At 51.5% G+C, this 17125-nt stretch overlaps 1 protein-coding gene across 1 annotated transcript in view; it reads right to left on the bottom strand.

The window, feature by feature from the left end:
* Positions 1-956: 956 nt before the first annotated feature.
* The window catches only part of SLC13A2 (solute carrier family 13 member 2), a 28946-nt gene continuing 12777 nt past the window's right edge, over positions 957-17125 (bottom strand). Inside the window, exons 2-12 of the mRNA XM_083715159.1 lie at positions 16405-16533; positions 14734-14870; positions 12058-12266; positions 10791-10974; positions 9422-9544; positions 6450-6671; positions 6025-6128; positions 5783-5895; positions 3576-3737; positions 3021-3158; positions 957-1885 (exon numbers count right to left, since the gene is read on the bottom strand). Of these exons, the coding sequence (XP_083571285.1) occupies positions 1754-1885; positions 3021-3158; positions 3576-3737; positions 5783-5895; positions 6025-6128; positions 6450-6671; positions 9422-9544; positions 10791-10974; positions 12058-12266; positions 14734-14870; positions 16405-16533 (1653 nt within the window). The 3' untranslated portion in view covers positions 957-1753. The remainder of the gene's footprint in view (positions 1886-3020; positions 3159-3575; positions 3738-5782; positions 5896-6024; positions 6129-6449; positions 6672-9421; positions 9545-10790; positions 10975-12057; positions 12267-14733; positions 14871-16404; positions 16534-17125) is intronic.

The following is a 17125-nucleotide window of genomic DNA, read 5'->3' as shown; positions in this document are numbered from 1 at the left end:
GAAATAAAACCTACATACAGTAACAGTGTTTTGTGTTGTGTAGGCTCCTGTGATGTAAGTAATGGGCCCTGCCTGCTCGACTGCTCACTAAAATATCACTGTTTTGCTCATTTCTATCTATAGGGTGCCTACATTCTGCATGGGCTGGTTGCATGGCAACAACATGTGCAAATGGCTTTAGATCCCTATTAGGTCCACTAATAAAGGTAAAGGTAAAGGTACCCCTGCCCATACGGGCCAGTCTTGCCAGACTCTGGGGTTGTGCGCCCATCTCACTCAAGAGGCCAGGGGCCAGCGCTGTCCGGAGACACTTCCGGGTCACGTGGCCAGCGTGACATCGCTGCTCTGGCGAGCCAGAGCCGCACACGGAAACGCCGTTTACCTTCCCGCTGGTAAGCGGTCCCTATTTATCTACTTGCACCTGGAGGTGCTTTCGAACTGCTAGGTTGGCAGGCGCTGGGACCGAGCAGCGGGAGCGCACCCCGCCGCAGGGATTCGAACCGCCGACCTTTCGATCGGCAAGTCCTAGGCGCTGAGGCTTTAACCCACAGCGCCACCTGCGTCCCGGTCCACTAATAACCATATAGCATATATTCAACACAAAAAACAGCAACAATTTGTGGTTGACAAAGGACAGCTAGACATGTATAAAGGGCCCCATTACCTCCAGTAGCTTAGGGCCTCATCAAACCTAAATCCAGCCCTGATAACCATAGATAAGACCTAGTGCCAGAGCTTGCTTTTTTCCTCTTCCCTCCAGACACTCTTTCCTTCTGTGCTGGGTCTCTAAAACTTGAGCTGGGCGACTCTGTTATCACTGATATTTGTGAGGTACTATGGATTATTATTTTTTGGCCTGGAGTGAGATAAAAGCACTTTAAATAGATTCTGTGTATGTGTGTGACTGTGTGTGATCCACAGATACCCTTAAACGCATGAGAACAACCCCAATACAGTTTTGGCCCACACTTTCTTTATTGCACAAAAGAGCTGTTGTGTTTTTCCTGGGGGCCTGGAAGCCCCGACCTCCTTGGAAGATGGGAGGCACCAACGGGGCACGGTGCCCACGGTGCCCAGTGGCTGGTGGGGGTCACAAGGAGGTTGGGGGGGCGTCTTGGTTCTGCCTGCCCGCTGTTGTGGCTCACACAGAACTACTCGGCAGCAACCTGTAAAAAGGACCAGCGGCAGAAAGACACGCCCAGACACGCCGGCGCTCTGCGTCTGATGAAATGAACCTGCATCGCAGGGGTTGGACTAAATGACCTTTGGGGGACCCTCCCTCCTCCACAATTCCATGACCTCAGGAGGGAGCAGACTCTCCTTCTCTGGAGGCTTTTAAACAGAAGTTGGACGGGTGCCTGCCAGGGATTCTTGAGAAGCGATTCCTGCATTGCAGGGGGCTGGACTAGATTGCCTCTGGGTGTCCCCCTCCCAACTTTATGATCTTGTGGTGTGTTGCCCAGGGAAGATGGTGCTGGGTGGAGATCTGGGAGGGGGACCATTTCTTTCCTGCCCCACAACGCTGGGTCTGTGAGGTGAGGTGCCCCCCTGGTAAGCTCCACACGGGTGCTAAAACTGGGGCAGAAGAAATCCCAGCGAGGGAGGGAGGGGAGCCCCGTCCACAGCCGCTGCCGGCTTGGGAAGGCTGCGTTTGCGCCTCCACGGCCCCCCAAGCGAGCCGGCCCCTTGGCGGAGCGTAGGAGTTGCCGCTCGAGGGTCCGAAGTGCGTTTGCGAGAGAGTCGCTTCCCCGGCTCAGCATTGACCTGCGGTGCCGTTTGCCCAACTTGGGAAATTGTGGAGGTCAAAGATGGGGAAGCCCCAGGTGTTGATGGCCAGGGTGATGGTCAGGACCCCCAGTAAGTTCAGCATGCAGCCGGCTTTGACCTGAGGACACAAAGAGAGGAGATCAGGATGCCAGAAGAGGCCGTAGAGCGAGGCAGGCAGATTCCAGCTCAGTTCTGCCTGCACTGACTGGCAGCAGCTTGTCAGGGTTTCACGAAAGGGGCCTTCTGCATGCCAAGCAGGGGCTCTATCCCCCTTGCCCCAGAAAGAGCAGCCGTCCTAGATGTGCCTTGAGATATCACTGTACTTCCTCCACCTTCCTCTTCGCAGGAGGATGGGGGGGGGGGCAAAGCTGGAATGAGTTGGCTCCGCCTCTCGTTGGCCTTAGCTCCACCCACTGCTGGCCTCTGCCATCCTCCCCACCAGTCCGAATAGGCAACCGGGCGCCACTGCAGGAGGGGCCACTGGGGGGTGCTGGAGTTGACAACCACCCATCTCTCTGCCACCCCCTGCCCAAGGAAGCTCCTGGATGGGCAGAGCCCGAGGTGATGACACTGGCTTTGCGGGGGCTGGATTAGATGACCCCAGAGGGTCCCTTCCAACCCTACACGGCCTAGGACCCTCGTACCTACGGGATCGCCTCTCCCAGTATGCCCCACCTTAAGGCCCAAAAACAGCAACACCCTAGAGGTCCCAGGCCCTAAGGAAGTCAGATTAGCCTCAACCAGGGCCAGGGCCTTTTCAACACTGGCTCCGGCCTGGTGGGATGCTCTGTCTCATGAGACCAGGGCCCTGCGGGATCTGATTTCTTTCCGCAGGGCCTGCAAGACAGAGTTGTTCTGCCTGGCCTTTGGCTTGGAATCAACTTGATCCTCTTCCCCTTTTTCCTTCTGTGGCGGAACTCCTATTTGGGGACTTCCCTGGCTTTTTCTGGCCCATGTAGGACCAGTCTGGATAGTTAGCCTTGGTGAAGACTTGACGTTTTTATCCCCAAAAAAGTTTTTTATTTGAGTTTCCACTGCATTTTAATGTTTGAATGTTTGAATGTTTTAATCTCGTTTTTAAGTTGTATTTCAATCAATTTGTTTTATATCTGGTGTTAGCTGCCCTGAGCCTGGTCTTGGCTGGGGAGGGCGGAGTATAAATAATTTTTTATTATTATTACTATTATTACTATTATTATTATTATTATTATTATTATTATTATTACTATTACAAGGGCGTGCCCCTCACTCACCATGTCTATGACGTGCAGCTGCCCGTAGGAGAAGACGATGGCGTTGGGAGGGGTGGCCACTGGGAGCATGAAGGCCAGCGAGGCGGAGAGGGTGCAAGGCAGCATCACGTAGAGGGGGTTGAGGCAGATGGCCTGGGCCTGGGGGCAGCAAAAGGCAGGAGGAGATGGGGGGGGGTGTCTGGCTGGATCAGGCCAAGGAGGGCCCAAGAAGCCCACAAGCAGCAGGAACTCTCCAGCTGTCATTCCCCACTGTCTGAGATTCAGAGGTAGACTGTCCCTGGGCATGGAGGTTCTGCTATCACAAGAGACTTCCATAAGAAGAGCTGGATCAGGCCCTAAAGGACCCGTCTAGTCCAGCCTCCTGTCCTCACAGGGACCGAGCAGAGGCCCCAACGGGAAACCCACAAGCAGGATCCGAGCAATTCTTCCCTCTTGTGCTCTCTAGCCACTGGCATTCAGAAGCATTGTGGCCTCCAGCTATGGAGGGACAGCACAGACCCTGTTGCCACTCATAGTCCTCTCCTCCTCTGTGCCCTTCCTTTTTGCCACGCTTACCATGGAAGCCAGGATGGGCAGGAAGAGCGTGGTGGTGGCCACGTTGCTGGTGCACTCGGTGAAGACGGCAACCAGCAGGCAGAGCACAAAGGCGATGGCTGGGTGAGGGATGCTCTCTAGGGGGGTCAGCTTGCTCCCGAGCCATTTGGACAGACCAGACGCCTGGAAGGAAAAAGGACAAGGGGGGGTGCCATTGATGGAGGACCAGACAGAGGGGCACAGACCCTGGCTTCTCACACAAACGCGGCTCCCCAAATCCGCTTCAGCTGAGATTCCTGTATGGGCAGGATTAGACCCTGGAGGACTAGACCCAGTAGTGATGTATGGAAGTGAGAGCTGGACCATAAAGAAGGCTGATCGCCGAAAAATTGATGCTTTTGAATTCTGGTGCTGGAGGAGACTCTTGAGAGTCCCATGGACTGCAAGAAGATCAAACCTCTCCATACTGAAGGAAATCAACCCTGAGTGCTCACTGGAAGGACAGATCCTGAAGCTGAGGCTCCAAGACTTTGGCCACCTCATGAGAAGGGAAGACTCCCTGGAAAAGACCCTGATGTTGGGAAAGATGGAGGGCACAAGGAGAAGCGGACGACAGAGGAGGAGATGGTGGGACAGTGTTCTTGAAGCTACCAGCATGAGTTTGACCAAACTGTGGGAGGCAGTGGAAGACAGGAGTGCCTGGCGTGCTCTGGTCCAGGGGGTCATAAAGAGTCAGACACAACTAAACAACTAAAGAACAACAACAAATTCCAGATGTGGTCTGACCAAGGCAGAAGAGAGCAGGACTAAGGCTTCCCTATTGCTTCTGCTGATGCAGCCTAGAATAGCGTGATATATTTGTCTCTGTCTGGAACCCTGGAGCACCCCTGTGTTGCGCTCCGAAATTTTCCTGTTGGGTTGGGGGTGCACCCAGTATTTTCCTGTTGGGTTGGGGGTGCACCCTGGAGGTCCCTTCCAACTCTCCTGTTTTATGATTTTTATTTCGTATTCTTATTTCTTAACCACCCATCATGATAAGGTTGTGCGGTGTCTTGCAGTAATTAAAAAAACCCGCAGCATTAAAAAGACTTCAGAGCAACTTGCAGCCCCAAGTATAGGGTGGGCTCCTAAAATAATATTGTTGCAATTGAGCTTCCCAGGGGATAATAGAGCAGCCACGTCATTCATCCCTTGAATGGCAGCTCGTGCCAGTTCAGCGCTGCTTGGGCGCCCCCTGGTGCTTTGGATGAGTCATTGCTGATGTTGATCTGAGTCAGGTCACTCACCCATCTCAGTGGGACCTCGTGGGAAAGCGAGAGACGGTGGCGGTGTAGTGGTTAGAGCATCAGACTAGGAACCAGGGAGAGATCAGGGTTCAAATCCCCCTCTTGGATATAAAGCTCACTCAGTCCCTCTCCCGCTCAGCCTACCTCACCTCACTGGGTATTGTGGAGATTTAATGAGGGGGGAGGAGAAAAAATCACCACCATCATCAGTGCTTTTTTTCTTAAAAAATGTTTAGGGGTACTCTCATTTTGACTCAACAAAATAATCATTTTATAGTTCAAATCGGGGAAAATAAATACAGTGGTACCTCGGTTTGCAACCGTTTTGGATTACAACTGTTTTGGATTGCAACAACGTCAAACCCTGAAGTGTGTGTCCCTTTTTTATTATTGCAACCCATTATTATTATTATTATTATTATTATTATTATTATTACACAAAAAAAATTTGGAGGCCCTGTTGGCAAAAGCGCGCCTTGGGTTACAACCTGTTTTGGTTTACAACCGGACCTCCGGAACAGATTATGGTTGTAAACCAAGGTATCACTGTACAATAAGCGGACAAAAGTACAAAGGTTCACAAAATGTTTAGGGGTATGTGTACCCCTGCGTCTCCCCAGAAAATGCAACAACAACAACAGATCCTGAAGCTGAGGCTCCAGTACTTTGGCCACCTCATGAGAAGAGAAGACTCCCTGGAAAAGACCCTGATATTGGGAAAGATGGAGGGCAGAAGGAGAAGGGGACGACAGAGGACGAGGTGGTGGGACAGTGTTCTTGAAGCTACCAGCATGAGTCTGACCAAACTGCGGGAGGCAGTAGAAGACAGGAGGGCCTGGCATGCTCTGGTCCAGGGGGTCACGAAGAGGCAGACACGACTAAACGACTCAACAACAACAACAACAACAACAATAACAATAGCAGCAGCCCAAGGGGGATCACCTCACTGCCTTTGGCCAAGGCAAAGCCTCCTCCCAAGAGGATGACGATGTTCCAGGGCATCTTCTGATTAACGGTTGACCAGTCCAGGAGGGCCGGGGTCACCCGGATCTGCCCTGCAAAGCAAAGGGTCTGTGAGCCCTTGGGGCTGGACTAGATGGCCTTTGGGGGGATCCCTCCCACCTCTGCAATTCTGTGAACCACTTGCAAGTTAGGGGGGGCAGCATGGGGGCAGCATTGCTCACCTCCTGGTGGGGTGCGGCTCCGGAAGCCGCATCTGGGCACCTCCGAGGGGATGAGGAACAGCAGCATTGAAATGAAGATAACGACCGTGGCATCGGTGACGTAGCTGAGGGGGGAAAGGATGGGCATTGCAGGCGAGGATCAGAAGACGAGTCTGGCTGAGGCCGAATCGGGCCAGAGGGAGCCCATCTAGCCCAGCCTTCTACTCTCACAGCGGTGAAATGCCCCATAGAACCTGGGGGACCAGATAGACTGCCTCTGGAGCTGGAGGTTCTATAAAAAGAGCCTAGCTGCAAAAGGGCCCCCTCTAGCCCAGTTTCCTGCTCTCACTGTGGCCAACCAGGTGCCCCCAAGGGAAACCCACCAGCAGGCAGGACATTTCCAGGACAGGACAGGAAGGAGCAGCGAAGGTGTGCCCCTCTCTCACCTCTTCCCGTCCCAGGTGAAGGCGGCACTCGCCCATCCCGGCATGAAGCCCGGCTCCCGGGTGAACCAGAGGAGCACCAGGATGATGAAGAGGACCAGCACGGTGATTTCAGAGAACTTCATGGGCCCCAGCGCCTGGTGCTGGTTCTTGATGATGCGGTAGGCCATCCGAGAGCCTCCCTTCTCCGAATCATTGGTGCCGCACCCAAAGTTCTTCCGGAAGCTGGAAAGGAAGAGAGAAATAAGACGGGGGGGTCGTGGTTCCCCTGGGGGGCAAACCCCATTTCAGAGGGGCCGTTCCCTGCTTCTGGGTCCAGCTCCATCCCTAGAGACTCAGGGAGCCTCCGCGGCCAGAAGTGCCTTTGACCAAGCGCAGCTCCGGCCACAAAAAAATTGCCACAGTCATTGGATTGCTGCAATGCGCTCCATGTAGGACTCTCCTCAAGCTCGATCCGGAAGCTGCATTTAGTGCTGGATGCTGCAGCATAATTGCTGATGGCAGTGAGATTTGAGATCTGAGCAGGCTGCTCATCATGGACCAAGTTCAAGGTGTTCCTATATGGGTGCAAACCCTTTTCACAACTTGGGGCCACTTGACCTGCCAGTTGACCTGAACCCATGTACTCCTGTTTGGCCGCTTCGATCTGCGTTGTGATTCGGGCCACATAATTCCCTGTTCCGCATTTGAAATAAATTGCCCTTTTAGTGTGGCTGCACTTTGGAACTCCCTGCCTATTGATATCCAGCAGACGTCTTCACTGTACATTTTCGGTTCCTGTTCAAGACAATTTCATTTAGAAGCCTGTCCAGATGCTTAGAAATCTGACGCAAGTTTTAATCTGCTTTTAGTCTATTATTACTTTCACTTATTGAAAGTTTTAGGTGAATCTTGAGGTTTTCTTTTGCTATCAAAGAGAGTATAAATTTTATGAGAGCACTGAGATGATGATGATGATGATGATAGATAGATAGATAGATAGATAGATGATAGATAGATAGATAGATGATAGATAGATAGATGATAGATAGATAGATAGATAGATAGATAGATAGATAGATAGATAGAGATAGATAGATAGATAGATAGATAGATAGATAGATAGATAGATGATAGATAGATAGATAGATGATATAGATAGATAGATAGATAGATAGATAGATAGATAGATAGATGATAGATAGATAGATATAGATAGAGAGAGCGAGCGATATAGATAGATAGATAGATAGATAGATAGATGATTGATAGATAGATGATAGATAGATAGATAGATAGATAGAGATAGATAGATTAGATAGATAGATATAGATAGATAGATATAGATAGATGATAGATAGATAGATAGATAGATAGATAGATAGATATAGATAGATGATAGATGATAGATAGATAGATAGATAGATAGATAGATAGATAGATAGATAGATATAGATAGATGATAGATAGATAGATAGATAGATAGATAGATAGATAGATAGATAGATAGATAGATATAGATAGAGAGAGAGAGAGAGAGAGAGAGAGAGATAGATAGATAGATAGATAGATAGATAGATAGATAGATGATAGATGATAGATAGATAGATAGATAGATAGATAGATAGATAGATAGATAGATGATAGATAGCCATGAGCTGGTGCCTGGCTGGCAGAGCTTAGTGTCTCTCCAACACTGAGTATCGCAAAATGCCTTGTGACCAGTCCCTAAAAGAAGACCTAGCCAGCTGGGCAGAGTGGGTGTCACTGGGCCAAACATATGGACCTCAGCAGCTACCTTAGACCCACTCAGACTCTTTGCTCACTTAGCCTTGCATTGTCTGCTCTGGCTGGCAGCAACTCCTTGGGGGCCTCAGACTCACTCCCTACCCCAACCTGACTTAGGATCACAGGAAATTGCCTTACACCAGCTCCACTGCAAAAGTCCGTAGCTGAGGGACAGAGCCACTGTATTGCATGCAGAAGGCTCAACCTCCGATGTCATCTCTGCGTAGGGCCGGGAGAGACTCCCTAGCCTGAAACTCTGGCAAGCCACAGCTGCCAGTCAGTGCAGGCAGCCCTGAGGTCAATGGGCCCATGGTCTGACTCTGCATAAGGCATAAGGACTAGAACTTTGCCTGCTTTTTTACATGCTGGTCTTGGGTGGAGAGACAGGAGTGACCCTCTTCCATGTGGGTCTCTCCTGTGCTGCAGGAATTTATGTATAGGTTGGGGGGGTTGCCCCTCCAGCAGATATCATGCACATGCAGCCCACTACAAAAATCAGCACAATCACTTTTGTGACTTTTGTGATTTGTCCCCACAAAACACTTCATCACAGTTCCTTCATATCTATTCAAAGGGCCTTTGCGGCACGACACCAAAGGTACAAATTCACTGATAAATGTATCTATGTACTGGCTCACTGGGAAAATTTCAGAAATTCCTATAGACAGGTGAGCTCAGCTACTCAGCAGCCCCTCTACCTGAGTGATAATCCCTGGCATCCTGATACCTGAGTGCCAGACAGGTAGCCATTCCAGAAATACCAAACCCAGATGAAGACAAAAGGGTGGGATGAACTTGGCTGGGAAACAGGGAAATGTAAATATCTCTTTTGTTCCACTTGATGGATGTTTGGTGGAGGGCAAGGAGAACCATGGGGCAGGGTCCAGGATGCTCAGATTGCTGCCACCAGGCCTCCCCTTTCATGATGTAACCATGATGTAGTTTGGGGGGGTGTAACATGGGGATTAGCAGCTAATAAAAGTTGGGGGGCTCTTTGGTTTGGGGCTTGTTCCACCTGGTGGCAGGTGGGAGTCCTCTCACGACAGTCTTCAATCAAGACCAAGCCGACTGACTGCTGTTTTGCTCTGGTATTCCTGGCTGGTGTCCTTGTTTTTTGTCCAAGGGAGTCCTCAGATTTCTCCATTAACACCTGCACGAGTCTCCCACCCACCTTCCCACCGCATCATCACCCGTGGGTCTCAACTTACTCCACGCCCAGGAAGAGCAGCAGCAGCCAGACCCAGGAGAGGATCAGGAGGACCACCATGGTGGGGAAGGCGAAGCTGAACCACGAGGCAAAGTTGACTACGTTGCCGTTGTCGGGGAAGAGGCTGGCGAGGAGAAAGGGGAGCCGTGAAATGCGAGCGGCGTTGGCTTGGAAGTGGGTCTGCAATGCATGTCGTTAACCTCGTGCATTTTAAGTATTTCACACTTTCCCCCTCCCCGCAGTGGGTGCATTTTGTTCGGTTGTCGAATCGCGTCGCAAAATGTGGAGGAATAATAGCACAGTGGATTTGGAAGGGATCCCATGGGTGATCTCGCCCAATCCCTGCAACGCAGGAATCGCAGTTAATAAAATTGCACGCTGCTTCGATACTTCTTGGTGGGGCAGTGCAGAAATACTTGGGGGATGTGTAGAAAACAATTCTATACATGGAAAGCTAAACATTCCCTGACAGGCGATTATCCAACCTCTCTTTAACCAAACCAGTACAACCATGTGAAGAAGAACGAGAAGCTGAAATGGATAGATTCTCATTCCTCCCTGGTTCTGAGTCAGGGACTCTTCCTTCTCCTCATGAGTGTGGCTCAAGCAGAGAACAAATGGGGGTCATAGAATCGGAAGCCCCCCCCCCACACACAAGAGGTGCTGGTCTTGACCTTTAAAGCCCTTTGTGGCTTAGGGCCCTCGTATTTACGGGACCGCCTCTCCTGGTCCATAGCTGTCAACTTACAGATTTGAAAATAAGGGACCAGCAGCCTCGAAAATAAGGGATCAGCAGCCAAAATAAGGGATTTTCCGAACACAGGTATGTTCGACTTCTGAGCCCCTCTGAGCCAAAGGCAGAAAGCCCAGCCAGCAGCCAAACAAAGCCTCAAGTGGTGGTTCCCACAGCGCAGCAACCCGGCAAAGGGGATGCAGCAAGGAAAACCACCGTCACCTCTTCGCTGGGAAGCGCTGAGCAAAGGCGAGTCCCCAGGCAACGCGGCTGATTTGATCGGCACAAGGCATGAAAGCTCCACCCCCCAGTCGTTCTCAGACTCCTTATTGGGTGAGCAATGCAGCCAAGCAACACAGTTGGAACCTCCCTCCTCCCTGGCCAGCAGGGAGGGAGGGAGAGGAGCTGCTTACTTTGAAACCCGGGAAATTTAAGGGACATCATCAATAAGGGACAGCATCGGGACACGGCTCTGGGATAGGGGACTTTCCCGCCAAATAAGGGACGGTTGACAGCTATGTACTGGTCTGCCCCGCAGAGGACCTTAAGGTCCATGAACAACCATTGTTTAAAGGTCCCGGGCCCTAAGGAAGCCAGACTATCCTCCCCCAGGGCCAGAGCCTGACTCGGTACTCACTCGTCCATCTGCCCCTTCATCACCAGGTTGGGCGTGGTCCCCGTCAGGGTGGCGATTCCCCCAATGCTGGCCGCGTAACACACCGCAAGGCTCATTCCTTTGCACAAGGTCAGGTGCTTCTTCTCCAGCTGCTGCTGCTCCTGGGATACTTTCTCCTTCTCCACAGTCACGACGTGTCCGTTCACTGCGGGAGGCGAGAGAGGGGTTGGTGAGGGGGAGAGAGGGGCAGTAAGGCTGGCCCAAGCAAGGTTGGGGGAGAGGCAGCGGTAGCCTAGTGGTTGGAGCACTGGGTGAGGACCTTCTTTCTTCATTTAACCTTTTTACATCGTTTTGTATGATTTGTGGTATAAGTTGTTTATTTTAAAGTTATCGTGACTTTTTATATAGGATCTGATTGTTACTCTTAATGTTTGATTTTTAGTGTGTGTGTGTGTGTGTGTGTGTGTGTGTGTTGGAAGCCACCCAGAGTGGCTGGAGCAACCCAGCCAGATGGACCTGGTATTTAATCATCATCATCATCATCATCATCATTTATTTATTTATTTATTTATTTATTTATTTATTTATACCCCGCCCATCCGGCTGGGTTTCCCCAGCCACTCTGGGCAGCTCCCAACAGTATATTAAAATACAGTGGTACCTCAGGTTAAGTACTTGATTTGTTCCGGAGGTCCATACTTAACCTGAAACTGTTCTTAACCTGAAGCACCCTTTAGCTAATGGGCCTCCTGCTGCTGCCGCACCGCCGGAGCATGATTTCTGTTCTTATCCTGAAGCAAAGTTCTTAACCTGAAGCACTATTTCTGGGTTAGTGGAGTCTGTAACCTGAAGCGTATGTAACCTGAAGCGTATGTAACCCGAGGTACCACTGTACAATAGTCTATTAAACATTAAAAGCTTCCCTAAACAGCAATGCTTCCGGAGGCGAATTGCTAGAACCACAGGAGAGGAGGGAGCTCTGGAGCTCAGATTCTGCATGGGGGCTTCTCTTTTGGTTGGTCCCTGTGAGAAGAGGAGGCTGGACTAGACAGGCTCCCTATGGCCCAATCCAGCTCTTCTTACAGAGCTCCATTGCAATCGCAGAGCCTCCATGCCCAGGAACAGTCTACCTCTGAATACCAGACAATGGGGAGCGACAGCTGGAGAGCGCCGGATGCCGGCCTAGATGTTCCCCCTTTGGCCTGATCCTTCTCCGGGGCTCTTCTGACGTCCTTCCGGTGGCTTCAGAGGAAGGAGGGCTGAGTCACGGTCCTGAACCCGAACCTACCATGCTGGTGGACGGTCTCCTGCAGCTCAAAGCCTCCATTGACGGTCCCCTTCTTGGCCACGGCCTCCTTGGCCTGCAGCCGCTCCAGCTCAGATCTGTGAAGCTGCTCCAGGACGGCCTGGGCGATGGGGACCATCATGGCGGTGGTGGCCGTGTTGCTGATCCACATGGAGAGGAAGGCGGTGACGCCCATGAAGCCCATCAGGAGCCTGTGTGATAGGAATTTTGAGGTCTTAGATAGATGTTAAATGTTCATAAGTGTACCAACCAAGCACTTACATAGATCAGCACAGGAAGGCCAACCTGGAACCATTTTTTATTCCCAAACTGTCCCAAACTGACCAAATGTTTTCTCTGCAAGGTCAAAGTAGAAAAGCCTCCCCATTGTCTTTTCCTTCACAAATCCTGTCTTAAGGGTATGTCTGTGTTTGAATAGTGTGTGAGCCTGTGGCCTGGCCCAGGAATTAAGTATTTATCATTACAAAAGACTGGCCAGGCTCCCCAGGGTATCCAATCAAGTGACCATTAATAGGTAGTCTGCCAGACAGGAGATAAACAACACACTCAGATTTCTGTTGTAGACCACCCTTTCTGTGATGTATCTGGGGGGTGGTCTTGAGGTACACCCCTTTCTGTGATGTAGGTATGATGTATGGAGGGGTGGTCTTGAGCTCCAGGGTGGGCAATTTAAAATGTCTATATAAGGCCTTGAGCGCCATTGTTCTGGGTGCGGGTGAGGGGAGCACCCTGTTGCAACAGATCAATAAAGATCAGGCTCACTAGCTGCTTTGCTTCTCAATATTCTCTGGCTGGCCTCTGTTATTTTCTCCTACCAATAGGGAACCTATGTAAGGACTCTATATGGGCTCTTGGATACCCCATAAGGGAAAAGGGCAATTTTTGTTTACAACACCTGCCATGGATGGAGACCTCGTCTGAGATGGGGTGGGCAGAAGGCTGGCACTCAGCTCCTCTTGCCACCAGAGCAGGGCGGCTCAGCCCTCCTTGGGGATGCTGGACGGTGGAGGCCAAGGGGCCGCCTGCCATGGCCCTTAAGTGTCGGGCTTTGGAGAAATGGCTCCCTCCCCAGCCTTGGCCGTGCATCAGCAGAACAAAGCCATTAGAGTCTGTTGCAGGAATTTATGTATAGGTTGGGGGGGGGGGTTGCCCCTCCAGCAGATATCACACACATGCAGCCCACTACCAAAACCAGCACAATCGCCTTTGTGACTTTTGTGATTTGTCCCCACAAAACACTTCATCACAGTTCCTTCCTTTCTATTCAAAGGGCCTTTGCTGCACGATACCAAATGTAAGAATTCACTGATAAATGTATCTATGTACTGGCTCACTGGGAAAACTTCAGAAATTCATATAGACAGGGTAGCTCAGCTACTCAGCAGCCCCTCTGCCTGAGTGATAATCCCTGGATAATCGCTGATTCCCAGACTGTCCGCAGGCCGCATTTAGAAGGCAATTGGGCCGCATCCGGCCCCCAGGCCTTAGTTTGCCTACCCATGCTCTAAATCTATGCTGCTCCGCTGTTCCTGGGCAGCTTCAGGATCCTGGCCAGGAGCAAAAAGAGGGGGAGTTTCCCACTATTCCTCCTCAGAGCTGTAATCCTCAGTCTGGTCTCTGACATTAAGAATAAAGCAGGGTGCCAGTCCTCATGGCTCTGAATTAAAGGTAAAGGTAAAGGTACCCCTGCCCGTACGGGCCAGTCTTGACAGACTCTGGGGTTGTGCGCCCATCTCACTCAAGAGGCCGGGGGCCAGCGCTGTCCGGAGACACTTCCGGGTCACGTGGCCAGCGTGACATCGCTGCTCTGGCAAGCCAGAGCCGCATACGGAAACGCCGTTTACCTTCCCGCTGGTAAGCGGTCCCTATTTATCTACTTGCACCCGGAGGTGCTTTCGAACTGCTAGGTTGGCAGGGGCTGGGACCGAGCAGCGGGAGCGCACCCCGCTGCGGGGATTCGAACTGCCGACCTTTCGATCGGCAAGTCCTAGGCGCTGAGGCTTTAACCCACAGCGCCACCTGCGTCCCCGATGGCTCTGAATTAAGAGCCAGTTTAAAGAGAACTTGGGAACTTGGCTCAGCCAGCTCAGTGTTGTCTGCACTGGCTGGCAGCAAACACTCCAAGGGGCTTTTCTACCTGGGGAGGATGGGGGTTGACCTTGGACCTTCTGCATGCAAAGCAGCTGCTCTGCCACCAAGCTATGGAGCAGAGGGAGCTGGCTTATGCCGAGTCAGCCCAACTAGCTTGGGATTTCCTGCACTGACTGGTAGCAGCTCTCCAGGGTTTTGGACTGGGAGGCCGGAGATGCTACTAGGGATCAAACCAGGGGGGCCTTCTGCATTCAAAGCAGATGCTCTCCTGCTGAGCCACAGCTCTCCTCATACAAGAAAGGCAAAATTCCATTCCCTGTGGATCTGAACTCAGGGTTGATTTAAATAGGAAGGAAACTGCCTTATGCTGAGTCAGGCATGGCGCTTCTTGCACTGGCTGGCAGCAGCTCTTCAGGGACTTAGAGGCAGGGGCGATTTCTCCCGGCCCGAGATGGTGACGCCACTAGGGATTGAACCATGCAAAGCAGGTGGGGAGCCCTGACTCTGGGCCGCCTCCAGAGCCTGCCCCCCCTTCCTCATTCCCTCTCTCCAGGCAGCATGACTCACAGGCCTGGCCGGACCCCGATGAGCAGCAGGACGCGGAGGGCGATGCGCTTGTGCAGGTTCCAGTGCTCCACCGCGATGGCCACCAGCAGCCCCCCGATGAAGAGCATGTTGGTGTCCTTCAGGTACTCCATGCACACCTGTGGGGAAGGAGGGGGGTGTTAAATATATCAGTTTAATCAAGCCTATGTTTGAATGCATTGTATTTAAGATGCTCTGCAGAGAGCTTTGCATCAGGCAGGAGGTTACACTCTAGGTAAATGCGGCAAGGAGAGGCTCGGTGAGCATGCTGAGTGTTGGCGTCGCAGCAAGAGATGGAACCACCAGCAGCAGCGGCAGTGTTGAACAAGGAAGTTGTTTAGGAGCTCCCTCTGAGATCGGAGAGTGGATAGATCCTGGACTGAATTAAAGAAGACTGACCCCATTGCTAGTTTGTTTAGAGCAATGCGTTACTTTGCGTTTCTGTTTTGTAACTAGTTTAAGACTGTTTTGCAGTAAAACTTTTTGGAACTTTTTCTTGTGGTGGAGAGCACTCATTTCTACTCTGCACAAGGTCCAGATCAGGGATTCAATTTGCAGTGGTGGTGGGGGGCATTGACAGCCAGGAGAGGCTATAAGCCATGGGTAGGCAAACTAAGGCCCAGGGGCCGGATCCGGCCCAATCGCCTTCTACATCCGGCCCGCACACAGTTTGGGAATCAGTGTGTTTTTACATGAGTAGAATGTGTCTTTTTATTTAAAATGCATCTCTGGGTTATTTGTGGGGCATAGGAATTCATTCATTCCCCCCGCAAAAAAATATAGTCCGCCCCCCCCCCCAAGGTCTGAAGGACAGTGGGCCAGCCCCCCTGCTATAAGCCTCTCTCTTGCCCTTTTAGTGCTGAGCCAGAGTTTCTAGGCCACTTACTGATTAATAAAAATAAAAATTTATATGCCACTTGATAATGAAGAAAACCAAACTAATCTCAAAATGGTTTCCAAGAAACAATAAGACAATAATATTACCCATAAGAAGAAGTAACAACAATAATTTAACACTTTCAAAAAGTGAAAAAACAGCAAACTAAAAGCAGATTAAAAGTCACACCAGCTTTCTAAATTGAAGGTCTGATTTAATGAGGAACAGAGGAAGCTGCCTGTACGCTTAATCACTGCAGTGGTCCATCTAGCTCAGTATTGTCCACTCGGACCGGCAGCAGCTCTCCAGGGTTTCTGGGAAGAGGTCTTCCCAGCCCCTCTGGAGACACTAGGGATTGTGTGTTATGCATGCAAAGCAGTTGTCCTGCCACAGAGCTACAGCTATTCTGAAAACAAATTAAGATTCTAGTCCTCTTGAAGGCCTAATTAAAATGAAGCTGACTGAGTCAGAACATTGGTTCATCTTGGCTCAGTTTTGTGTCCACTGACTGGCAGGGGTTTTAGGCAGATGTCCCTCCCAGTCTCAGCTGGGGACACCATTAGGGCTTGAACCCGGGCACTCTGCATGCCAAGCAGACGCTCTCCCACTACGCTGCAGCCCCTGAGGGGTTATTGGGGGCCATGCTTTGTTCTCCCCTGGCTGGGACTGATGGGAGTTGTGGTCCGGGTGCAAACAGAGGGCGCCAGGTCATGTCAGCCCTGCATGGCTGGCCAGTTGCAAAACCGAGAGCCTCTTTGGTCCGGCCGTCTCCTTACCGTGGTGGAGTCCATGATGCCCATGAGCGGGAAGAGGATGACGGGCAGCAGAGCGGTGACGGCCAGCGGCAGGGCCTCTGTGCACCAGAAGAGCGCCATCAGGATGATGGTGTAGCCACATTGCGCTTCCTGCAAGGGAGAGGCAGAAGAAATGAGAAGGGCCATTTTGCATGAGCTCATTGCTGGAGGGGTTTGCAATAAACTCAGTAAAAAGGTAAAGGTAAAGGGACCCCTGAGGGACGCAGGTGGCGCTGTGGGTAAAAGCCTCAGTGCCTGGGGCTTGCCGATCGAAAGGTCGGCGGTTCGAATCCCTGCGGCGGGGTGCGCTCCCGTCGTTCGGTCCCAGCGCCTGCCAACCTAGCAGTTCAAAAGCACCCCCAGGTGCAAGTAGATAAATAGGGACCGCTTACCAGCGGGAAGGTAAACGGCGTTTCCGTGTGTAGCTCTGGCTCTGGCTCTGGCCAGAGCAGCGATGTCACGCTGGCCACGTGACCCGGAAGTGTCTCCGGACAGCGCTGGCCCCCGGCCTCTTGAGTGAGATGGGCGCAGCAACCCCAGAGTCTGGCAAGACTGGCCCGTACGGGCAGGGGTACCTTTACCTTTACCTTAAAGGGACCCCTGACTGTTAGGTCCAGTCGTGGACAACTCTGGGGTTGCGGCGCTCATCTCGCTTTATTGGCCGAGGGAGCCGGCATACAGCTTCCGGGTCATGTGGCCAGCA

The sequence above is a fragment of the Podarcis gaigeae genome (genome assembly GCF_964106915.1).
Source record: "Podarcis gaigeae genome assembly, chromosome: 15".
Taxonomy (NCBI): Eukaryota; Metazoa; Chordata; class Lepidosauria; order Squamata; family Lacertidae; genus Podarcis; species Podarcis gaigeae.
The sequence above is the reverse complement of the archived record's forward strand: the minus strand, read 5'-3'. Positions and strand labels throughout refer to the sequence as shown.